Source organism: Nelumbo lutea, chromosome 1 (assembly GCF_056320005.1).
Source record: "Nelumbo lutea isolate HS-2025 chromosome 1, American lotus-T2T, whole genome shotgun sequence".
NCBI lineage: Eukaryota > Viridiplantae > Streptophyta > Magnoliopsida > Proteales > Nelumbonaceae > Nelumbo > Nelumbo lutea.
The window spans coordinates 211,145,426-211,171,638 of NC_142684.1; the positions used below are offsets into that span (position 1 = coordinate 211,145,426).

Consider the following 26,213-nt stretch of genomic DNA (forward strand, 5'->3'; position numbering starts at 1 on the left):
AATCAAGTTAGTGAAGGTGTGATGGGAGGTGGACAAGGCCTGAGTAAGGATAGCTCAGATGAGGTCATACGAAAAGTAATTGAATTCTAAGTAGTTAAGAGTCTAGATGCCTCACCTTATGAGGGTCATCCCCTATTTATACTTGAGACCGCTTGGAGGTAGGCGCACGCAAACTACCAGGATGCAATCCAGTCTTGTGTGCGTGGCAATTTGAGGTCACCGCATGTGGCCGTGCTATTGGGCCCGCGTCATACACCGGCTTATGCTTCGCACGACATCCCAATTAGGGTAGGACAGGGAATTCAATCCCTATCCCTAGCCAGGCATCACTATCAACCCCATTAGATCCTTAGTCCCTACCAAGGCAATCTCTATCTCTGACCACATATATTGGGTTGAAGAAGCCAAGTACCCAACGGGAATGAAAAAAATTGCCATCCCTAATTAGGGATAACTCATCCCCAAATTAGTGGCATTGGGATCTAACCCAAGGTTTCTACTAAACCAAATGAGTGATTATCGAGACACATTATTTAGTAAATAATAGATATGACACTGAATAGAATATAATTGAATTGAATGGTGAAACATGATTTATATAATGGATTCTATATAATTAGGATTAAGGGTGCCAATGGACCGGCTTTGGATTGAACCTCATCCAATCCAAAATCAATTTGAATGGATTGGATGGACCAATAAGATACATTGGATTGGACTAATCCGGTCCAAAATATTTATTAGATTGGATTGGACCTGGTCTGTCTGTAACAAATTAATATTGGATTCGGTTGGATTAAGCCAATATCTAGTCCATTGATATAAGATAAGAATATACGTATCAATGGACCAGGTTTGGATTGAAACCAATCTAAATCAAAATGAATTTGAACAGATTGGATGGTCTAGACATTGAATTGGACCATCCCAAATTAGTCCAAAACATTCATTAGATTGGATTGGACCTGGTTCATCTATAGTGAACTCATATTAGACTGGATTGGATTGGATCAAATCCAGTCTAATTGACACCCCTAATTAGGATAAGGTTTAGATGATGAAATGATATTTAACATAAGGAAATAGTGAAACAGGTGTGATATATATAGCAGATGCATATAAATAGGGATGAAGCTTTATGGACGATAAGTATATGGTTAGAACGTAGAACATAATAATTAGGAAATGCAATAGATATGGGCAAAGAGATAGATTGGGTCAGATTGGTAAGTATGAACACAGATAACGTAGCCATTTGGCAAGTTTAATTTATAATAAGCAAACTCTAATCAAATACACATTTTCGTGACGTCAACCAACGACCAGTATTCAAATTATATCTTATTGGCGTACATCCGGTGCCATGACATCATAGGCAAAGACTAAAGTCCATAGACCGAAGCACAATTCTTTGGTTCTTAAATAAAAGTTCTTACAACACATTCCACCGCCTCTTCCCGGTTTTTGCCATTTGTTTACAGACGCTCGCCACCGTCCATCAACCCTCCTCCAGTAATAACAAATATCAGTTGGCCCAACCTATGAGACGTAGCACACGTGTAGCCACGTCATTGGTTCTATTAACTTCGTGGGAAAGAAACCGTTGTTTGTAAGGATCATGTTTGTAGGTAAAAACTAAAAAGGGAAAGAGAGAGTAAAAGGGGAAAAAAAATAGAGAAAGTCCACACGTACACAGGTTCGTGGCTCTCAGCCAGTTTTGCTCCATCAGATCAGAGACGGAGAGACCGCACGACTCAGCACGCGTGTTGGACCGCACGTGCCCATGTGGCTTGTAACCTCCGCAGCTTTAAATTAGAAAATAGAAAAATAAAATAAAAATGTGATATCATATTTATTTACATTTTTGAGAGCACGGATTCATAGTTCCAAAATCAAATCAAAACACCACAAAAAGCAAAGCAAAAAAAAAAAAAATCAGAGATTAACTTGTTTTTTCCTGAATTAGAATTAGAGAGAGAGAGAGAGAGAGAGAGAGCGAGACAGAAACTAGAGGGAGAAAGAGAAATCTTCTAAAGCTGGAGGAGGAGAGAGAAGGAGAGAAGAGGAGAGCAAAGCAAAGAACACGCTTATCTGTGTGTGTGAACAGGCGAGGCCATGGATTCTTGGGAGGGGAGCTAAAGATTGGGCTTCAGATCTGTGACAATTCCGTTAGACGGTCCCTGCTGTGCTGATCCTTGTGGGCGCAGTTTAACCGCATACGCTACCACAATTCACAGTAGCATTTTCCCTGTGTTGTTTCCATTAATATCTCCGACCCTATATTTTCGCTCTTTCCTTGTAATCATCTCTCGCATGGGATGAATTTTTGCGAGCGAAATAAACCCTAAGTTCCTTTGGATGAAGACTCAATTCTGGAATTGAATCTGATCGATTGCGGACTGGTTTTAACTTTTAATCTGATCTGTGCGGCAATGACAAGGCGGAAAGAACGGGCAATCAAAGAGCTGTACGATGTTACCGAGAAGATTGCGCAACCGGAGGCATGTAAAGATGTTATCTTTTTAATTTTCAGGCTTCAATTAGGGTTCATGGATTCGTTTTTGAGTGCTTTTGTGTTTACTTTGTTGTTTGATCATGTTTTCGGAATTGTAGTTTTGATTTTTATTAGACTTTGTTGGGTGATAGATGTGAATCTGCGGAAAGCCAGGTTTTTGGGGCTTGATTCATTTGATTTTTTTTAGATAAACTTTCAATATTGGCTTACAAGTTGGGTTTAATTATCGTTCGGATATTAGGGTTTTCTGTGTTGGAGAAAGTCTGCTTATGTAAGACTCATTTTATAGAATTTACTGGCTTTTTTTTTTTTGATCGCTTTGTTTAGGGTTTTTGATTAATTTGGGAATTGAATCTTTTGGTTTTCAGTATATTGGTTGGGGCGTTACTGATTTACTTCTGAATAATGTGCATGCTAAATTAATCATCGTTCCAGTATTTGTGAAACATTCTGCCTTTCAACCATGGCAGCATTATGTTCAGAGACATAGTCTCCTTTTGGTGATACAGTAATTGTATTTGATCCTTGGTATTTAGTTGTCTTGAAGTTGTTATGGTCACGGAATAGGAGATGATTATTAATGGTGAATTTAACCTTCTTTTTAGATTACACCAGTCTTGAAAGGGAGTTGCAGAATACAAGGGCCTGTAGATGAGGCAGAACATGACAATCAGAAGAATACGGTGAGACATCATTGACACTAACAGGGTAATTTCAAGTTCGGATAATCTCATCTATTTGTTTATGTTTTAGCATCTTCAGTTGCATCCAAATGGCATCATGCAACATTTTATTTCAATTGTACTTCGTTTCATGTCGGCATTGTTTTAATTCCAGTGTTTGGTTCCTGAGAACACTTGTTATTTGTATTTCTTCTGTAAAAATTGTTTGTTTGTTTGTTTATGGGTATGCAAGATATGTTATTCTAAAGTTCTTAGTAAAACTGTAGATCTGTTTAGGGAATCCATTAATTTCCCCCAGCAGAGATTAATACATTGGCTCCAGAAAACTTTTGGGAACTTTCAACTACTTTGTTAGCACTGCTTGTGTTATGGTTGGTTGGTGGTTCTTAATACTTGAAGGGCACATATTATTTACTCTCTGCAGTTATGAGGTGTTAGTTGCCAACATTCAAAGATGGGTCCTTATGTTCCTGCTCCCGTCTTTCTTGCTCTAGTTGGCATAATCTCAAGAAGGAACTAAACCTGTCATGGGTATTAATGGCCCCAAGAAAGTTGTACACATTATTTAGAAATATAAGTTTTCCATGCCACCAGTCTTCCTACTCCCACTAGATTTGAATCACTGGTTTGGGCATTAAATTTTAGAATTTTGAGAAAATACTTGAAAATAAAAAATAAAGAATTATAGTCCAACAATGAAGAGATTTCACCTAACCGGTACATCCATATCAAAAAAGAAGATACATCATAAGACAATTATAGTTCTAGAGGGGTTATTAGTTATTACTATTGATACTTATAAAAAAACTAGCTATTACCGTTGATTATTTCATCCTTTCTGAAATTATGGAAAGAAAAGAAAAACGGGGAAGGGGTGACTTTTTATATTCATGGTTTCTTGAAAAAGTAGTAGAAACTGTACTTGCGAATACAAGATCTGGGCAAAGAATTTTCAAAAAACAATTTGGGGTGTAGGGTGGAGAAATATCCAATTAGGTTTTTGGGACCTTGGGTGCAAACCCACAATTTTTGCCTTATTGATATCAAGTAATTGGAAAATGTCAGAGATGGTTAGCAATGTGGAAGAGGAAGTACATCTCTAAACACTAAATGAGGAAGATTTATGCTCAGGCAAATCTCCTGGTTTACTATCTTTTAGTGTTCCAGAGTCCTAATAAGTTGAGGGACCATATTGAACAACTTTACAGGAATTTTTTTATGGGATGGAGGAGGAGAAAAGGAGACCTTATTAGGATTGGTGATCTATGTGCGAGGAGCAACCAAACCTTTGGATATCCTTTATCTACAAGAAATTCAGGATGAACACGAACAGGTGGGACAGTAACATCAACTCACACCATTTTGCAACTACAGTTTGAGCTCCTCTTTCCCATGCATATTTCAGTTCACCTTGCATAAGGATGCTGTAATTTTTGGCTTCCTATTTCATGATGACAATGGTTTGGCCTGGCATTTACATTTAAACATCCTCCTACTAATTCCAAGATAGAGGAATTTGTCTCTCTTATCAGCAGTCCACGGGATGTTTTTATTCTCCATCTACCCTTGATACTAGAATTTGGTTGCCCCAAACCCAATCATTAGGTCTCTTACCACTAAATATTTTCCCCATAGGCCCGGGCTTTGATTTTTAACCCTGATTAGCATGTATTCCTTGGAAAAAAAACTGCTTTTCTTTTGTTCTATCTAGAGTATGCTTCTCTTTATGGCTGGCACCCCCAGGAAAGATCAGCACTTTTGATTCAGTCCTAAAAGAGAAGGATGCCCATTGCCCTTCATGTCTCTCCTCAAGCTTGTATTATGTGCCTAAAGGAATCAAAATTAGCTTCACATTTATGACTGAGTAACAATAATTTCTAGCATGTCTTTGTGGGCCTTATAATTGTGGTGGACTGGGTGGCCCCTCAAAATATTGATGAGTTGTCCTGCTGCAAGAATTGAAATATGTGGGTTAGGCACTAGATAAAACCTGTGTTGGAACTTAGTGCACTAGAAAAAGCAAGCAGATATTTTAAGGTTCTAGTGCCTCTGTTGAAAACTTGAAGCTTTGAGAAGCCACATTATTTTCTTACAAATTCTTAGGCATTGATTTAGTGGCATTTCCTTCAATATTGTACAAAGAAATCTAACAGAAACTCTCCTCTACCAATGATTTTCATCCCTTCACATCCACAAGTAGATGGATACATTACACTTTATTTTAACGGCAGTTCTCTTGGTAACTAGGTCCAATCAGGAGGGGGTTTCCAAAGATCTGAATGGATCTGCATTACTCATTGGTTCAGTAATGCTAAATATCTCCAACCCTCGTATGTGGCAATGTTTTGTGATTCCATTAATGCAATTAGGTTAGGTGGGCCAATAGGGTGCATTAAGTATCATGGAGATTGGTACACTATCTAAAGAAGATCAAGGACATTTTGAATTCCTATCCAGTTGTTATATATTCCTAATTAAGGATATGGGAGAGGTAGATTTATTATGGCTAACTAAGCTATTTAATAAGATAGTGAAAGAAAATGAGATGCCTAATGATTGAGAAACAACAATATGGTGCCTATATTTAAGAACAAAGGTGATATACAAAGTTGTAATAATTATCGAGGGATTAAACTTATGGACCACATTATGAAACTTTGGAAGAGAATAATTGAACAAAGATTATGACTTGAAACAAGTGTATCAGAGAACCAATTTGGCCTTATGCCATGGAGATCAACCATGGAAGCTATACTTCTTTTGAGATGATTGATAGAAAAGTTTAGAGAGAAGAAGAAAGATCTTCATATGGTGTTCATCGATGTAGAAAAGACATATGATAGAGTTCCTAGAGAGATAATATGGTGGATCTTGGAAGAGAAAGGGACTCAAAATGGGTATATAAACCTAAATAAGGATATGTATGAGAGGACAACAACCAATGTCAGAACACCAGTGGGAGAGACTTCAGATTTTACAGTTACTATGGTTCTTCACCAAGGTTCAGCACTAGCCCTTATCTATTTGCACTGATCATAGATGAATTGACTAAACATAAGTAGGAGGAACTTCCATGGTGCATGTTGTTTGTGGATGAGATTGTTTTAATTGATGAAACTAATGAAGGATAAAACACAAAATTAAGCTTATGGACAAATTGCCTTAGAAACAAGAGGTTTTAAAATAAGTAGGACTAAATATGACATGTAAATTTGGTAATAATAGTAGTGTAAATCAAGATACGCTTAGGATTGGAGACCAAGAGAGATAACTCAACGTGACCATTGTCGATACCTGGGTTCAATAATTCATAACAAGGGAGAGATTGAGGAGGATGTCACTCAAAGAATTAAAGCAAGATGGGCAAAATGGAGGGGTGCATTTGGACTTTTTTGTGATAGGCGAATACCACTTAGATTAAAAGGAAAATTCTATAAAACAGTGGTGCTCAAGCTGTATGTGGAAGACAAGAGTGCTTGTCTTCTTCTTTGTAATCATCTTTTTCCTGATTTAATGAAGTTGCTAATGAATGTGTTATTGATAAAAAATATCTATATTTGTTATTTTCTGTTCTGCTAGCTTCTTCTCAACCATAAGTTGATATCAGAACTATAGAACTCTGAGATTTCTGTGCAGTTTCAAAAAAAGAAAAAAAAAAAGATTTCTGTGGATTAAACAACAAAGCAATAAGCTGGGCTCTTGGTGGAAGATGACTCGATGACTGTCATTAGGTAGCTGGTAAGCCGGGATCATGGTGGTATAGACAAAACATGAGAGAGATATAAGGAGGCTGTCAAGGGAAATGAATGCAAGATTCAATTGGATATAGAAATCAACAAATGGCATGATGACTCTTTTGCAAGACCAGGGGTATTTAGGGAACAAATGTATTGGGGGGAAACATAAAAGGTGAAATGTAAAAAGAGGTTGCTTCAGGAAATTCACCTTGTATATAGATTTTTTTCCCAACAAAATAATATAATGCATCAAAACAAATTTCAGAGCAACATAGATTCATGGCTTTATGGTTTCTTTACAGTGGGTGGGGAGATCAGCAAATACTTTGGCCAATGTGTTAGCCAAGCAAGGGGTAAATAGGGAAGAATTGTTTTGGGCTCGGCTGTGATTCCTGTAATTTTTTCCTAGTTTACTTGTAACTTCTAGGAGAGGCTGCCGCTCGCGCCTCTCCATGGGATGTTGTATGAAATCACAATTCTAAATCAGTTTCTGAATTAATAAAATTTTACTAATATTACTCATAAAAAAACATTCTTGATTGTTACTGGATTAACATTTTGAGAATGGGAAGAGACCATGTCATTGGTCAACTTAAAATGAAGTAAGCTTCTAATATTTGGTGGGAAACATTGTTAAAAACCTTTTAGGAATTTTCCGAAGTATTCTTTTGGTTGTCTGAGGTATTAATAGGTGTTTTCTGAGATCAGTTTAGTCTAGCGATCCCTCTGGTGAAAAGGAGTTCATGTTTAGCTCATAATTATTAGGTGATGTCCAAATATGGGCTTAAAGGTTGTTTTGAATGATATGAGAGTTGGGTCTTGTATGTGGTATGCTGATTCATAAATCTATTATGTAATATTGGCGTATTTTTCTGATTATTAATTCTCGGTGATTTTGAATTGGGTGTTGCACATGCTTGATGGTTTTGTTGATTTTTCTTGTTGATTTAACTCTTGCTTAGTTACTTGGTTGGTTCTTAAGTTTGTTGATTATGTTATGGTTCAGTGATTATGGTTGGATAGTTGGTTCTTGTTCGCTAACTCTGGTTTAGGTTTTCTACCTATTGATCTAATAGTTGTTTTAGTTTCGTTGCTTGGATAGTTGCTTCTTCGTGCTTCTCCAACGATCTGATCTACCATCTACCTGCTCAATGCTTCAGTTGGTTTTTTATTGGCCAACAGCAGTTCTTTTCCTTTTTTTCTTTTACTACTTTGGCATTTTGACGAGGTCCAATATCAGATTCACTGTTTCACGGCCAACTCTGATTTGTGAGCCTCTTCCTTTTTTGTGGTTTTTTTCATGAAGTCTTTTCTAACATTCTACTTTGCAAACTTAAGGTGGAGGTTATAGGGGTATATATTAGTAGTGTTGATAAAAATGGGAAACATTTGTGTTTTTATGGGTGGAAGAAATGACCTATTGATATTCCTATTATAATTGGGTTTTTTCCTCATTAGGTTATTGATTTTGTTGGATTAGAGTTGTGTTAGAGAGAGAGAGAGAGATCTGTGCTTCAAGGGTTGTATCTTTTACTGGTTTTCTTAATAGTGGATTAATCCTTTCATCTCCCACGGGTCTAGGCTATCAACGTGAACCATGTTAAGTCCTTTTGTCTTGTTGTTTATTGTTTATTTTCTATTTCATTATCTTCTTCTCCACTGTAGGTTGATACTTAGGAACTTACCACATTTTAGACAGGACTTTGTTTCATTCTCTCCAACCCCATACACCTTGCTCTGAAGGGGTTAAATGGTAGCCTTTACACTGCCTCAAAGAAAACAACACACACCTCAAGTAAGTAATATCAATTGTGAAACATCAGAGAAGAAAACCTATAGTTGTCAAAATGCACATTCAGTCAAGGAGATAATACGGGGAAGGGCTCTCCCTAGTGCATTTTTAATTCCATGTATATCTCCTTTCTTGTTCGAATGCATATGTTGCCTTTTCCCAGGAAAAAGAGAGCTCTAGACATTTAATTGGACATTTTGTGCTCAAATTATGTTATTTTGTACCAAATATACATCTGTCTGACCCATATCTATAGAGGACCTAGCATTTGGCAAAATGTTTCAGTACAAATCAGTTTTCAAGTCAGTTTGGTTGAATATTTATGTGATGATTTTTGCAAGGAGTTTCAAATAGTAAAAGAATCCTAAAAGTCTGGTCAAAATTTTCTCCTCTCTGTATGTCCACATCAAGTGTAGAATGAACACTGAAGACTCCCTTTTAAGGTTGAATGATAAGTCTCCTTTATTTGTTCTCTTGGTTAGAAGTGATAGACTCCAAAAATATCTTAAAGTACCACTTTAATGTATATTTAGTTTTATATGTATGAAGGCATTGAAATAAAAAAGAGCAAATTCATAAGCATACCCTTGGATTCATTTTAGAAAGCACACATTATGAACCACGAACCTGAATTTGAACCAGTGATTTAAAAGGCACGCCTAGACGCACAGGCGAGGCGCATTTCAGGGTATGCAGCTCGCCTAGGTCCTAGGCGCAGTCCTTTCAAAAGGTGCATGCCTGGTGTGCCTAGGCTTGCGCCGCACCAGGCGTGCACCTTGCGCCTTTTGAAAATTTGGTGCTTTTTTGCTTTTTTTTGAACATAACGGCTGGGTCGGGAGCCCCCAGACCCCCGTGCCATGCCCCTCGAAGCAAGCCCAAACAAGTCCACATTAGGTCTTAAATTCTTAGTTTTCACACAAAAATAATGATTTTATAGTTTTAATTGCTTTTTAAGAAGACATTTTATTAGGATGAATGAATGAACTACATTACAAATTAATGTGGACTTGTTTGGGCTTGCCTTGAGGGGCGTGGCACAAAGGCGGCTTGTAGAATCGGGAACGTAATATGTTTTACATTACATTAGCTATGTGAAGTACTGCATTGCAATTGGGTGAAAAAAGAGATTAGAGGTTTTACATGTTTGAAAATGTTTTATATGTTTGATTTTATTTTTAAATTCTCATTTGAATATGCTTTACATCTTATGTTTATGTATTTTAATTTTAGACAATAGGTTTTTTAAAACATTATTTTAAAATTTAACTTTATATTTTTTAGTAATATTATGTTTAATATTTTTTTTTGATTTTTTTGTCATTTCTTGAAATTTCTGACATTTTTTTGATTTTTTAGCATTTTTTTTTGTATTTTTGCACCTTGCTTCAAAAAGGCACGCACCTCGCCTTGTGCCTTGCGCCTCAGGCGCAAATTGACCCCTGCACCTTTTTTGTGCCTTGCGCTTTTAAAACACTGATTTGAACAATGAACCAAAAACTAGTTAACTTTTGTCACATGGAAATTGTATTTGTTGAAAAGATAGTAAAGCTTCATGTAGCGTGGACATATTCTTTTTAATGCCATGTCCATTGTTAAACTGTGAGTGCTTACTTCATTTCTTACTACTTTGGCACATTTCCTTTTTGGTCTGCCCCCTAGTCCTTCTAGCCCCTAGTTGTTCTTTAATTTTATAACTTTTCAGTATCTTTATTTTATAGTGCACAATTGTTCTTTGTCAAAAGTTAGCATATTCAAAGCATAAAGGATATTTCTGGTTACTGCACGCTTGCATTAAGAAAAACATACTTTTGTAGGTTGTAGCTATGTATATTATGCTACCTAGTAACTGATTTCCATTCACTTGATATTATAGTGCTCCTTACCTAGCCATCCTTGGGACAACCATCTAGGATGCAAGCATGCTTAGTTCTTCTGGTTATTGTTGGGCTCCTATTTGCCTGGAGCTACCTAGTAACTGATTTTCCATTCACTTCATATTATAGTGCTTACCTAGCCATCCTTGGGGCAACCATCTAGGATGTAAGCACGCTTAGTTCTTCTGATTATTGTTGGGCTCCTATTTGCCTGGAGCTACCATTGACAACCATGTTAGGAGCAACCATTCTAAAACAAGGTTTTTTAGGAAGAGCTCAATGTGTTTTCTACAGAAAAATCTTAGAATGTATAATATCTCATCCGTTGCTCTTATGTTAGGGCGTTTACTTTTATATTATATAAATAAATTCTCTTTGGTCTGTTTGTGATCAAAATATTTTGAAAAAAATGTCAAGACCAACATCTTAAAAGGCATCCCTAAGCTCACAGGAAAGGTTTGTTTGATGCAGTGTGCCTGCCTCATCTGTCTTTCTCTATGGTTTGATGAATTAACATTGCATTTGATGCTGAATAGGTAATTATATATATAGAATATGCGAGGCACCTTTTTTAGGTAGCTACCCTTGCCTATCCACCACCCACACATCCTCTTTGGGGCTGAAGCCCTACTACATCTAATTGTAGATTCCATCAAATACTATTAGTACACTTGCTGAAAAACATTAAACTGTTGTTTGACCTTTATGCCATATGTTTATGCCTATTGCAAAGAAAAACAATACTTTGATATACTTATGATGAAATGATCTGTTAACAGTTAAAAGACTTTGTGCTGTGCTGGATATTATTTTCCTTTCATTGAACTACTTGTGCTGTTTGGACCTACTATGTTAATGTCATATAAGATGATTTGTTAGTAATAGGTTGGTACTTTTTTGGTCAATTATCTATAAAATTTTATTTGTTAGGGTTCATTTGAAGCTCAAAAAGGATTTGGTAGGCATTATCCAAGTGGGGAAGTTCGTATGAGAGCAGGATCTGGGACATGCAACGTCTGTGCTACTCCTTGCTCATCCTGTATGCATTTTAACCAAGCCGCATCCTTCATGGAATCAAGACCTGAGTTTTCGGATGAAACATCTCGTGGAAAGGCAGTTAGTCGATGTTCTTTTAATGATGGTGAAGTTATATGCCCATTCAAGAGAAGCAGCAGAGCATACAATGACAGGCAGCCTACAGCTAGTGAAACAAGTAATTTGCTAAGTACCAGTTCAAGTCATGATTCAATCTCTGGAAATGCTGACAGCAAAGCAACTTTGAGAACTTTTGATGTATCTGATGCATCTGAAGATGTTGATATGCTTCTGAAGTCCTCTTCAGGTGGAACTAGTGGAGATGATCAACCTCTCTCAAAGTCACAGAGTATTGTTGATCAGACTGGCATAACATCCTCACACAGTCATTTTGCATCAGACCTGGGTCAGAGAACCTTGTCAAACCAGGACGAGGAGCAGAAAGTTTTAGAATGTCATGGTGATAATATTTCATGCGTTAGTAGAGCTAATGATGCAAATGTGCAGCTTGTCAATCTGAATATGGCTATAGATAGGAAGAATGTGTCATGTAGTTCAGCTTCATTTAACAGTTCTCCTCAGGAAGGAATCAGAAAAGCACTTAATATTGAAAATGCTTTGAGTTGTGTGGCTGATTTGCATTGTGAAATACAGGATAGTGAGAATAACACTAGGAGGCCAAACATAGTCACCATGGAATCTGTGCAAAAGAGTCTTAACTTTGTAGCCAGTGTGGTACCAACCCGCAAGTCAGATTCATTGGAGATGCCTTCCTCAAAAGATGTCTATCCTAGCAGGGTTTCACCAAAAGTACAGAGTCCATATTCTCATTCTCAAACTGGTAACTCAGTCTACCATGAAGCAGATGTGAAGGATTTGGAAGAGAATTCCAGTTCACATGTCCAAGGGGAACCATCTGAATGTTCCATGGAACATGTTGAATCTTCATCAGGAAGAGGAGTAGAATCTGAAAGTTTTGCTGGAAAAACTACTGAACGTAACAGTGCTAACACTGTTCCAATGTCGGAAAACAGTGAAGCTAGTCTTACCAAAAGTAACTCTTTTCTGGCTTCGGTGAAAATTTATCCATGTCTAGAAGGTGAAACCAACTTAGATAATAGTAGGGATCCATCTGCTGAAACTGTGAAAAGTTCAGACCAAAATCAAAATGTTGAGAAATCCTGTGCATCACGTGAGGTACCTGACATGCATGAACCTGCTTTGCAGTCTGAGCCTGTTGATGACAGTGCTGGCTCAGATATCGTGGAGGATGATGTAAGTCCTTGTTTTGATCTTTTACTGAGATATGCATGTTTTTGCATTAATTGCTATTATTATTCTTTTTAAACTGGAAACTTCTTAGATAATGGTATATTATTTTTTATAGCAATTATCTTCATTAATTTGGAAAAGCACTAATGTTAAGTACAGAAGGTATGTTTTGATAACCGTATCTTGTTTTGATCTCCTCATATTGCTACATCTATCCAGTTCCTTTCTGGAACTTGTTAATCCAGAGTTGGTATTTCTGTATTTTTCCCATCTACAAGCAATCACAATGTAGTGAAGTTACTTTCTTACTTTCTAATAGAAAAATAGGGAAATGGAGGGAAAGTCTGAAATTAGGTAAATGATGAAGATGAAATTTCAATGACGAAGATATAATCATTCAATATTTATACTGCATATCAAGCTTGCTTTTGGTACAACTTGAGCTGTATGAGAGACATTTCTGATTTAACAATTAAATTTCAATTGGACCAGGTTATATATGTTTAGTGTTTAGATTTCTCTGAGCTCTTGTTTCGAATTTATAAAACGAAGTATTGAGATTTTATTGACTAAAGAATGATAATCTTTTGCTTAGATTTATTACTAAGAATTTTCTTACACAATGCACTTATGGTGGCATGGCCACTTTAATTTTGTATCCTCATCTGACTTACCTGTTGTTTTGCCAAAGTTCACTTTTCTGTTTCTATTTGACTTGTCATATTTATTTAATAATTTTGCCAAAGTTTATCTAGAACACATGAATCAATAAATTTTGACTGTAGCACTGCATCTATCACATGATCTCTCTATTCTCTCTCTCCATTTGCCCCAATTGAATTATTATACACATAAAGGCAGCAATGAATCACACTACTGTTATAGTTATTTTCCATAACAGTACAAAATTTTGTTGTTGATTTTAGCAGATTGTTAGGGACACTAAAGATATCCTTTTTCCCTTGCAAAATTCAAACAGCTGTCATTCCGTTCATAAGAAAATTCACGATCCTTCTAAAATTCCATAATGCATATGGAAAAATAGAAACCCCTACCCTTGGTATCTTGCAAATACCTACAAATAAAAGGGATCTGCATTTACTGCAGAGATTTTTCTGCAACAAATGATTTAGTTCCTCAAGATTGTACTAATTTGTCCATTTCTTGTTTCCTCTCAACTTGGTGGAACTACATTTGTCATCTACATAGGTTACTGATTTTCTTTATGCCATCTGGAAACAGGTAAAAGTTTGTGATATCTGTGGCGATGCAGGTCGGGAAGAGTTGCTTGCCTTTTGCAGTAGGTGCAGTGATGGGGCCGAGCACACGTAAGCACAGTAAATCTATCTGTTGTATTATCTTACAATATGTTTTTGTTAGTTATCTATTATAAATGTGAGAGGATGAATCCTTAAGGTGATATTACCAATGTCTTATTTGCTGTCATCAGTTACTGCATGCAAGTAATGTTGGATAAGGTTCCAGAAGGTGATTGGCTGTGTGAAGAATGCAAGATCAAGGAGGAAACTGAAAACCAAAAGCAAGATAAGGTTGAAATTGTATTGGGGTCTTCTAAAGCACCATACTTAAATGAAAAGACTCAAAATCCTGGAGGCATTGACACAGTCAGTTCAAAGGTTTCACTGAAGTTGGATGTGAAAGAGACAGATACCGAGGGAAACAGGATAACCAAAGTGAGCTCAAGTTCATTTGGGTCTGTTAAGAGGCATTCAGACAATCTTGAAGCTGCTTCACCAGCAAAAAGGCAGACGCTTGAGACAAGTGTAGCCTCTCCAAAGACATCCAGCCCTGACAAAAATCCTGTATTGTTGTCTCGGGAGAGTTCATTCAAGAGTTTGGATAAGGGGAAAGTAAAGACACCACATCAATTAGGTCTGCCATCAAGTCACTCTGCTAATAGTTCTCATGAAAATGTACACTCACCTACTACTGGTCCTAGCTCATCAAAGAACCAATCACAACTTCAGTCACCGCGGGGTAATTCTTTAAGAAAAATCTTTCAAGTAAATTTGTTTTTCATCTTTTAGAAACATGCATTTCTTTTTGTAGTGCATCAATTTTCTCATGTTCAAGAATATTTAAAACATGTTGTCTTGTCAGGTAATCTTTTGAAGTCAAATTCATTCAACACCCTAAACTCGAAACCAAAGGTCAAACTGGTGCAGGAAGATGTTTCTCAAAAGAAAAAGGTAGCTAGAGACACTGTGATCAACGATGCGAAAAAGGAGGGTCCAGTCAGAATGATAGGAAAATCTATATCATTCAAAACACCAAGCTCAGGCCGCTTTAATGTGACTGAGTCAAAAGTTAAAATGCTCTCTCATAACCTCTCCTGTGTTGAAGAATTAAAAGGGTTAAAACAAGCTAAAGAACGGGGTTTAATTGAAAGGAAGAATTCCTTCAAATCAGATCGCCCTTTGATCAGCTCTCCGACAGCTGTTTCTAGTGTGTCTACTCCAAAGACTGATCAAAAGGTTACATCTCGTGGTGAAACAACTTCATCACTTACCTCTGCAACCAACTGCCGTGATATGAAGTCTGTTCAGGCTGATGGAAAATTAAATACCTCAGCCAAACCAACCAGTCTTGCAAATAAAGGATCAGAGAATCGAAATGTTTTAGGTAGAATTTTTCTCACTCCTATGAGGATGACAAATAGTTCTTTTTTATGTTACTCACTTTAGTTTTACACTCTCTTTAATAACTGGATTTCCATTTTTGTGCCCAGCTGGATCGAGCGAAGTTAAGAGGCAGAGTGTGGTTGGAACTCCATCATCCAACGGAAGGTGCAGTTCTACTGAGCAAAAGCCAATCCAAGTTAGTACTCAGGATGGAACTACGTCAAGTTCTTGGACTGCTGATAAATCATGGAGTAAACATGATGCAGTTCCTCATGATGGCTTGCCACAGTCTCCGGAATCCTTGAATCAGGATGCCAAAGCCAGGGAGCTTTTTCCTACAGGTCGTCCAAGGCAGGGTGTCTCAGTAGGAGGTCAAAGTATCCGCTGTCATAAATGTAAAGAATTGGGTCATACAGCCCAATCTTGCTCAGTTACTAAGGTTTCTGTTTTTGAAGCTTCTGCAGAAAAAAGTTCAAAAGAGGTAACAGGCAAAAGTTGCAAGTTGAAAGAAGCAGTTAAAGCTATAATGCTGAAACCACCTGGAATGTTTAGAAAGAATAGGTTGCCTGAACGGTTGGATGAGTTATCCATGTCAAGTGCTGATTTGAGCTGTGAAATTTCTAAAGATCAATTACCAACTACATCGAATTGCTCGAGGAATTTGAATTCTGGTGAAGTGACTAATGATGGACAAGAAATTGTCAGGAGTTCTGCTGCTGACATCAGTAAAACTGCAGTTAAATCTGTAATGTTGAAACCACCTGGAATGTCTAGAAGGAATAGGTTGTCTGAACAGTTGGATGAGTTATCCATGTCAAGTGCTGATTTGAGCTATGAAGTTTCTAAAGATCAATTACCAACTCCATCAAATTGCTCGAGGAATTTGAATTCTGGTGAAGTGACTAATGACGGACAAGAAATTGTCAGGAGTTCTGCTGCTGACATAAGTAAAACTGCAGTTAAATCTGTAATGTTGAAACCACCTGGAATGTCTAGAAAGAATAGGTTGTCTGAACAGTTGGATGAGTTGTCCATGTCAAGTGCTGATTTGAGCTGTGAAGCTTCTAAAGATCAATTACCAACTACATTGAATTGCTCGAGGAATTTGAATTCTGGTGAAGTGACTAATGATGGACAAGAAAGTGTCAGGAGTTCTGCTGCTGACATCCGTAAAATTGCAGTTAAATCTGTAATGTTGAAACCACCTGGAATGTCTAGAAGGAATAGGTTGTCTGAACAGTTGGATGAGTTATCCATGTCAAGTGCTGATTTGAGCTGTGAAGTTTCTAAAGATCAATTACCAACTACATCGAATTGCTCAAGGAATTTGAATTCTGGTGAAGTGACTAATGATGGACAAGAAATTGTCAGGAGTTCTGCTGCTGACATCAGTAAAACTACTACTGTCAACAATTTAAATCAGGATATTTTAAAGTCAACAGAAGCAACATGTTCTCCTCGAGGAGAGTCAGATGTCACCATTTCTTCCATCTCTTTGGATGAAAATAAGCTGAGTTCTTCCATTACAGACCTTCCTCGTGTAGAATCTTCTGTGGCCATTCCCTCAAGGATTTCAGCCATTCCAGAACATGATTATATATGGCAGTATGATCCTTTTCTCACTGAAATTCAAATTTTTGCCAGGTTTGACGACCTTGTCATACTTTGTAGAATATATCTGATGATGAGGTGTTTGCATGCAGAGGTGGTTTTGAGGTGCAAAGAAGTGGAATACTTGCCGACCTTTGTGATGGAATTCAGGCATATTTATCAACTTGTGCATCACCTAAAATTCCTGAGGTGGTTAAAAAGTTACCTCGCAAAGTGCTGTTGGAGGAGGTACCCCGCTTGAGTACATGGCCAAGACAATTTGATGAAAATCGTGCCACAGAAGATAATGTTGCTCTCTATTTCTTTGCCAAAGATCTTGAGAGGTCAGTTTTAATAGTCTTTTTTTTTGTTTATTATATAATGTCTTTCATACCGATAGAGGGCTTATTACCTAATTTTGGTGCCAGTTATCCGTGGTCTTGTGTATTTGGCTTAATTTGATTTTGTTTTAACATGTCACAGCTATGAACGATACTACAAGGGCTTGTTAGATAAGATGATCAAGAATGATTTAGCTCTGAAAGGAAACTTTAATGGAATTGAACTTCTGATATTCCCATCAAATCAGTTACCGGAAAAATCCCAGCGTAAGAACTGATGACAATGTACTTTTACTGTCATTGAAAAAACAATATCATTTTTTAGGGTAGAGGCTGTCACATGCATATTTTTCCTCTTATGGCACAGTTTTCCTTCAGAAAATGAAATTTTTGGGTTTCCCTGTTTTTAACTCTAGTCTTTACCTTTCATGACATGTAACCTTTTTCCTTTTGTTGCATGAGTTTGTGTGGAACTTTTATTTGTGCTAAAAATGCATGGTTTGGCAGGTTGGAACATGTTATTTTTCCTCTGGGGCGTTTTTAGAGGAAGGAGGTCAAATTGCTCAGAACAGATACTAGGCACTCAAAAGAAGGTTTCTAGAAGCAATCCAGATGTCACAATTGCTTACCAAGGTTTTGCAGCTGGTGTCACGTCTGTATCTCAAGAAGTATATTTGCCTGGTCATAAAGAGGATCCAAATCCTCTGCCTAGTGTCATGCCTGCTTTTACTGGATCATCTAGTGGGATGGAAGTATCCAAATCCATGGCCTCGATGGAATTGCCATTTATATCATCTTCTGGAAAAGTGAATGGCAATGGCAATTGTGACAGTAATATGTCTTCTATTGATTACAAGAATTTAAGTTCACAGACCAATTTTAATCAGCATGGTAATGGACTTGATAGTGATCCTTTGTCAAGGCTTCCTATTAGCAATGTGCAATTGTCAACAGAAAAGAAAGTCAACAGCAATACCCTGGTAAAATTTTATTTCCCTTTTCTTTAGTTTGAATGCCTGTATGAAATTGTTTTTTTTTTATGGAGATAACAAAAAAATCTTGGTGGCTAAATACTAAAAGATTTATTATTATTATTATTATTATTATTATTATTATTATTATTATTATTGTTATTGTTATTGTTATTGTTATTGTTATTGTTATTGTTATTGTTATTATATGTACTGTAGTGTTTATATTTAGAAACTATGTAGGGCATTTATTTTGGTCATCTTTCTGCATGTAACTAGTAGTATTTGGTCAGTTATTAGCTTGTTGAATCTGGCTCTGTGGCAGCCTAAAACTGTGTTTAATGTACACCATGATAGATTATGCTTCAGTATTTAGGATCTTATAAACAATTCTCCCAGTTTAGCAGCTTTTTACAAAGTCATGTATTTTGTCAAATTAAATTTCTTCTTGAGTTTTACTTCAAGCATGAAGGAATTTGTCATGAACAACACTTTCTAATGGGTATTTGTTTGCTTTTGCCTGTAGAAAGAACAGACAGATTTAGAGGGTGGGCAGGAAGTGAAGGTTCAACCCTGTCTTCCAGCAACTAGACAGAATGGTAATCTTTATAAGGGTAAAATGGTGCCAATGCACTTGGATAATTCACTAGATAGGGAGAATAGTTCATCTTGTTCTTTCAAAACACCTCCATTTGCTACATCTGCTCAAGGTTTAGGTGGTTTAAGGGTGAAAGATGAAGAAAAGATCCAGGATAAAATGCAGGATGGAATCAAAGATGAAGTGAGAGTTCAGAAAAAAATGAAGAGTGAAGAGTGCTTCATGGACATTAAAACTACTTTGAAGAGTGAGATTCAGAGTGACCAGAAGGACAAAGAACACGGTGGCTGGGAGTTCAACAGCAAGAAACGGCTACACATGAATTCTGCACTCATGATTCCACAAGTTCCTGGTGAAACCTTGAGCTCCAGAAGTCAAGAAACCACATGGATGGAGAAGGAATGTATGATAACTAATGGAGAAAGTGAACTGAAGAAGACAAAGGGATGTTCAAGTGTAGTGTATGATTGTAATAGTTCTTGTGATCAAAGTTCTTTCAGTGAGAAATTTCCGCCCCAGATATGTGACATGGGTACTGGCTTCTCTATCACTGAGCAGCAGCAACAGCAACAACAACAATTCAATGGATCTTATGAGGCTGTGGAGAACTTGAGGGCTACTGAAAGGCACTTCTTTCCCATAGATTTGGGACCTGCAAAGGACTGTAAATCAAGAGGCACCTTGGAGCCATTGCAAGTACTTTCATCAACCAACGAGGATATAATGGGATCTGAAGTCCCAAATCTGGAGCTTGCACTAGGTGCTGAAAAGAGACCACGGAAGCAGGCAATCTTCCCGTGGCTTGTTGGGATAGCAGACAAGAGAAACAACAGAGACAAATTTCCAGATCCTGTGACGAATAACAATGATGATGTCTCAGCATCTCTGTCTCTTTCTCTTGCTTTCCCATTCTCCAACAAGGAACAGACTGTGAAGCCTGTTTCAAAAACAGAGCAGCTCTTACCTGACGGTCGCCATGTGAACACTTCTCTTTTCCTCTTTGGTGGTTTCTCAGATGCCTAGATCTGGTTTTACACACCTTGTATATTACGCCCCCATGAATATGTTTGCACTATACTAGGATCATAGAGGATGATCCATGGGTTTAATCAGTAAACCCATTCCCCATCTGTTCATAACCACACACACATTTGTAAGTTTTCCTTCTCTCTATTCCCTTTTTGTTTCTTTTACTTTGTTTTCGGGTGCATAGTAACGGCTACTTGTATATAAAGAGAATGAAAGCCGCAGATTGTTTAAAATGTCATGGGGAACTTGCAAGTTAATGTCTGTAAGTCATGGGGAGTCCTCTTTTTCTATTTACTTCATTAGTGTTATACAAATTACAGTCATTATACTGTTTTTAACCCGGATAACATACACTGTCTACTAGAAATCTGACCGACTGTAAAGCTAGGGAAGAGGCTGCAAGCTCGTCAAGTAAGGAAGCTATATCCTATACCCTTGCCTATTCTAATTTCTAGCACGTTGCATGTAGATTAAAGCTAGGATCAAATCATTTTGCAACTTTCTTATCTTATAATAGAACCAGGATTCGCTCTAGTTCAAACCCGTAGATGGCTTAAACCCTGTAGACTGGATTTAACCTCGCCTATACAGGATTGGGGTGATTGTATTCAGGGTTTCATCCATATGGACAGAATTTAAGACCAATGTAAATTGTTCATAATAGGAGTTTCAATTCTGTTATACAATTCTGTCAATGGAAACCTAATATCGTTCAGTGTGCTATTTTCTAGAGTTGTAAAATGGGCCCTGCACGGCCTGCGTGCCGTCCTGGGCCGTGTTGCCCTCTCCTGGGATATTTTGGGGGTTGGCTTGGCATGGCCCTCGGCCTGAGCTCGTGTCGATGGGCTGGGATGGTTTGTGGGCCAAGCCTTAGGCCAGGTCAGGCCGTGGACCAAGCCTAAGCTATTTATTCAAAAATTAAAAAATCTTAAAATTTTTATTTTATATGAATTTTGATGTATACAATTGTTTATATATACAATAATTAAATAAAATAGTATAAAAAATTGAAATTAATTGTTTATTTTATTAATATATTATATATTATATATTATTATATAATTATAATTTGTATAATATATTATATATAAATATATATGGGTCGTGCTGGCTTGCCCGTAGGCCTAAAACCCCAAGCATGGCACAGCCCATACAGTCATGCTGTGTCCGGAATGGCCCATAAACCATCGTGCTCTGCACGACCCTATTTACACTTCTACTGTTTTCTTTTGCATATCTTATATGTGTTGGAGGAGCGGGTGTGGATTCTAGTTGGAGTTCGTTTACGGTGGATTCTAGTTGGAGTTCGTTTATGGGGGCTCTCACCGAATCCTAAACTGAAATATGGAATGTGAATGGGCCATGTCTAGGAGTGCTTAAAAATAAGTGTTTGTTTGGGCGGGGACTATACTATTAAGCACTTATTGGTGTTAGGGTAATATGTCTGAAATAAGTGCTTATTTTAAAAACAAGGATTTATTTTTAAACCCAAATTTCTAATTTATTTTTGTAAGTGATTAAACAATAAGCACTTGTTTGATTTTTTCTATCAAAATTGTCCCCATTTAGTTTTTACAATTCCATTTATGCCCTTTGAATGTAAAAACATTGAGTTTCTTCTTATCTTGACCCAGTTCTATCCATTGTGACTCGGCTTTTTGCACGATGTAAAGCTTTATCTGCAATGCGCCATGAAATAACACTTTTTTCTGCTCTCGTCAGAAGACATCCCGAATTGAAAACCTCGTGACATGTCTCCAAAACCCTCTCTGAGTTCAACACTTGGAACCTCGACGGTGATTTCATCCCACTCTGTAAATTCTCTTCCTCCAAGTCCTAATAAACTTCCAACATCTGGAAGATCGATTTTTTTAGATGGGCTTCTTGCAGGCCTGGCTACATACACTCTTCCCGTATCTACTCTTAGATCTTTCAGCCAGATTGTCAAATTGGGCATCTTGACAAACTCCGTTCTCTATTGTCTTTGATGAAGGGGGATGATGCTGTTGGTTCTGCAACTTTCTATCTGATCATTTTGTTTTGATTCGACTATTGAAATATTGAATCTCATGGAAGAACAAGGAACTCGCTTGAATCCCCACATTTATAACTTTGTTATTGTTGCGTTGCTTAGAAAAAACCAGTTGGGCATTGCTCTTTTCTATGTTTAACAAGCTTCTGAGGGGGTGAGAATGGTGTCACTCTTAATGCACTCTTCTGCAATGATTTGCTAGTTGCTTTGAGGAAAGCAGACGTGAAGGCAGAATTCAAAAGGGCTTTTGAGAATTTGAGAGAGAGAGAGAGAGAGAGAGACTACCACCTACAAGGTATATTTTGAAATTTTGAAAGAAAATGAAAGACTAAATAGTCACAAGTGCTTATTGGAGAAAAAAAACTATTAAATGTCCAATATGAAATAAGTTTTTGTTTTTTTAAAATAAGCACTTGAAAAGGTTGGGTGCCAAATACAAATAAATGCTTATTTGAATAAGCACTTGTGTACTTATTTTTAACATAAGCACTCCCAAAAGGAAGAGGTATGGTGCAAGTCTTTTTCCTTTCTCTTCCTTCCTAGTTTGTTCAGTGAAAGGATCAACAAAAGGGGAAGTGTCTATACCAATGCAAATCACTAACTAACCTTAGCATCAGAAGAGGGTATTGACAATAAAGCATGTCAATAACTCGATAACATATAGTGAAAATGATAAAGGGCCATTACCCAATGTTATTCCAAGATATTTAGGGCATGAGTGTTGGGAGGGGTAGGCTGGATATGGATTATAATTCCTAACCTTCAAAATTTTCTTGCACTAGTGTTTGTTCTTAGACTTAAACTCAGACCCAAAACCTATGGACTTGTTTGTTTTTTGGATTTTCAGAGGGGGGAAAGTTGGTCAACGGGATTTTGATTCCCATTGACCAAGATACCCATGTTCTTTTTTCAGATTTATGTGGGGCCCATAAAAAATTCTCTCTCTAAATATCACTTACCCAAGTAAAGTGATATTCATGGGTGGGGGAAAATTTGCCCAAACTTGGATGGGACAAAAATGTCCCTTTAAATTAATGGCTTTTTATGACTAAAATGATTATTGTCTTATTTACTTGGGAAATAAAAGAACACGGGTAAATGCACTTACCCGTGTAAGTAACTTCCTAAAAAGCAAACGACACCTATATTTTATCATTGTATCAACCAATAACCAACGACCCTCATCTGTAATCTAATCCATATACTTTTGCCTTTTGACTTCTAAATGGAAATAAATTTATTCACCATCAAGTCTATCAAGTCTGTAACCAATCTTTATGCAGCAAATTTCAAAATCTAGAAATGAATTAGTCGTGTTTTTAAACTGATAAAAAATAGGTCTCAAATCAACGAATGTTCGAGGTAACTGCATTCTACATATCTAAAATTCAAAAATTATGGTGACTGGTGAGGTAACTACATGTTTGAGGGGGAAGAAGATGCTGAAGCATTGAAAGCATTATATTCAACAACGATTTACTGGTTTAGAAGATTTTGTTTAGTCTTGGCCCCAAAGGAAAATTTTCTAGGTCCACCTCTGCACTCATGGGTTCCAGTTCTTTAAATATGGATTTAAAATTACAAAGTACTATACAGTTCCGAATGATTTACGAGGCACTTAGCTTCAGAAAAAAAGTTGGAAAAATTCACAAAATCAGTTTACTCTGAAAAAATTAACTAAAAACATATGAATTTAAGTATACAAGATTACAAGTTTTAGGTACATAGTGCTCGCTCAGTCCATCAAAGTAAATAAGATACTAAATAGATACCAAACAGATACCATATGGACGCTTTTGATGAGACCATAACTCATCAGTTACCTGCGATGAGCTTATAACTCATCGAACGTTTATGATGAATATACGATACATTGCATGTTCTTGATGAACTTGTACTCGATGTGATTCAAGACAGATTTTAGTTAGCGTAAACATGTGATAAACCTTGATGAGTGCAGTTCTGCGACAAACATTGGACACACGCAGTTTTGTGATGAACCTCAGAGGTGCGCAATCTTGCGATGAACCCGAGACCATTATAGAACCGCGGATTGCTGTGAACCAAAGTTAAATATTGGCTACACATGCAACTTTGAGTTACGCACGTGATAAGGCATTATGTAGGTTTAGTAAAAGAACGTGCCCCGCTATACAATGACGTCACCAGTGCTACGTCGGTTAAGTAGGTCACGAAAGGAAGTAGCACATGCGGATTATGAAAATCTGCGGATGAAAGGAAAGTCAATCCTTGAGACACGTGATAAGGCATTACGTAGGTTTAGTAAAAGAACGTGCCCCGCTATACAATGACGTCACCAGCGCTACGTCGGTTAAATAGGTCACGAAAGGAAGTAGCACATACGGATTATGAAAATCTGCGGATGAAAGGAAAGTCAGTCCTTGAGAGATCTCATAAGATACGTGGTAAAACCTTAGCAGTGCTCCTTAATGACCAACACCGAATCCAATATTCCCTTTCCTAATGGGAATCAAACTCTTTCAATGCCTTCCTTTTAGGACCTCAGGATCCCTCCTTATAAATGAGAGTCCATCCCATGACGAGAGATCACCATTTGAATCATTCGATCTTCCTATCCTGCTCCTTTATCACTTCCATTTACCCTAATCTCCAAACCCTAAACCTGCACCCGATCTTCCTTCGTTCTTCAAGGAGATCCCAAACATAGCCTGACCACCACACCTACACAAGTCATTGCCTTAGGTAGGAAAAATTGTAAACATCAATCTTGATTATAGAAAATGGAAAAGTTGGGATCTAATCCTTTTGGTGTTTTCCCCATGCCCCCTCCTATATTAGATTCATCCAATCGTTATCCTTGAAATTTCCGGCAGTTGATAAGTTTTGGTATTAATAGATACGTTTTTCTTTATTTTCTCAAGGCAAACAAATAAGATTTAAATTAACAAAAGCCCCAAACTGAGTGATGGTTGCTTGGATTTCCAATTTGCCACCTACATTCCACAAACTACTTATTGGGGATATTTGAAATACTTTTATTTTGGATTATCTTTTGCATGTGTATTTTGTATTGACTGTTACTTGTTTCCGATGTTTTACAAATACCATCTTCTACAATAATATTTTCAACTTGCGATTAGTACACAAATTCTAATCATCCTTCCACACTACAAAAGTATGGGATACTTGAGATAGACACAAATGGAACAATTAACCAAAAAATAAAGAAGCTAAAATATATCAAAATTAACTACATCAAAGTTTTTGAATTTTCAAGTAAATTATCAATTAAATTTTTTTACAATTTTTTGTATTTTTTATACTTTTGTGTGTTTTCATCTTGTTTCTTTAATTTTTATCATTGTTAAATATAAAAGTTTAATTGTTGACTCGCCACCAATAAAAAAAACAACTCCATCTTTTGTTTGGTTTTAAATGTGTATTTTATTTTTATCATCAATAACACAATTATTTTTTGTCACACTTATTTTTGCTTAATTTGGTTAATTAATATAATATTCAATGAAATAATGAGAATTGATACCTTATATATAAGACTTAATGAAAGGGGATTGAATGAGGAGAAATGTAATAATGCTAATTACATTTTGTGCAATCACAATTAAAGAGGGACCGAATTCATAAATAGGAGCATTCTAGTTAAGAATAGGATTTAGTAAATGTTAATGGGAATTAATAACTTAAATATAAGGCTTAATGAGAGGGATTTGAATGAGGAGAAAAGAGGTTTAAATAACACTTATGTCCTTACAATTAGAGAGTAACCAAGTTAAAAAATTTGAGTATTTTAGTCAAACAATATTTCCACACATCATTCACACTTAATAATAGTATACACAAATATAGATTATTGTTTTTTCTTTGGTTCATGGGGCTACACAACAAGGTAGCCCATCCTCCTCCCCTCAACTCCCAATCCTAGTGACAATGGAATTTGATCCCTACTCTCCACTCTAATATTTTGTTGGATTTGGATATCACCATTTCATATTTTCGAATCAATTGGATTCAGATCCCCCCATTCGATCCGAAAGGATACACACACACACACACACACTCACACACACACACACACACACACACACACACACACACATAT

The 26,213-nt window shown here is 36.9% G+C and overlaps 1 protein-coding gene across 9 annotated transcripts; it reads left to right on the forward strand.

Moving 5' to 3' along the window:
* The first annotated feature begins 1,977 nt into the window (after positions 1-1,977).
* LOC148880802 (uncharacterized) lies at positions 1,978-20,417 on the forward strand. Of its 9 annotated transcripts, none has more exons than XM_088962836.1 (11): positions 1,978-2,505; positions 3,121-3,198; positions 11,532-12,911; positions 14,151-14,236; positions 14,359-14,906; positions 15,030-15,551; positions 15,658-17,155; positions 17,254-17,484; positions 17,624-17,748; positions 17,989-18,461; positions 18,979-20,417. In XM_088962836.1, the coding sequence occupies exons 1-11, from the start codon at positions 2,473-2,475 to the stop codon at positions 20,071-20,073; spliced, it is 6,069 nt and encodes a 2,022-aa protein (XP_088818962.1). In that variant the 5' UTR covers positions 1,978-2,472; the 3' UTR covers positions 20,074-20,417. The 9 variants fall into 9 exon arrangements, with proteins under 9 accessions (XP_088818962.1, XP_088818966.1, XP_088818965.1 ...); XM_088962840.1 differs by having other exon boundaries at positions 1,998-2,501; positions 3,131-3,198; XM_088962839.1 differs by having other exon boundaries at positions 2,003-2,501; positions 3,121-3,223.
* Positions 20,418-26,213: the final 5,796 nt, after the last annotated feature.

What these genes read in the sequence shown, in the direction of transcription:
- LOC148880802 (XM_088962832.1), top strand. Translation starts at nt 2,433, where the DNA reads ATGACAAGGCGGAAAGAACGGGCAATCAAAGAGCTGTACGATGTTACC. An exon ending in ATGACAATCAGAAGAATACG is followed by an intron (nt 3,199 to 11,531) that starts GTGAGACATCAT and finishes TTTATTTGTTAG; the next exon opens with GGTTCATTTGAAGCTCAAAA. An exon ending in TTTGCCAAAGATCTTGAGAG is followed by an intron (nt 17,485 to 17,623) that starts GTCAGTTTTAAT and finishes AACATGTCACAG; the next exon opens with CTATGAACGATACTACAAGG.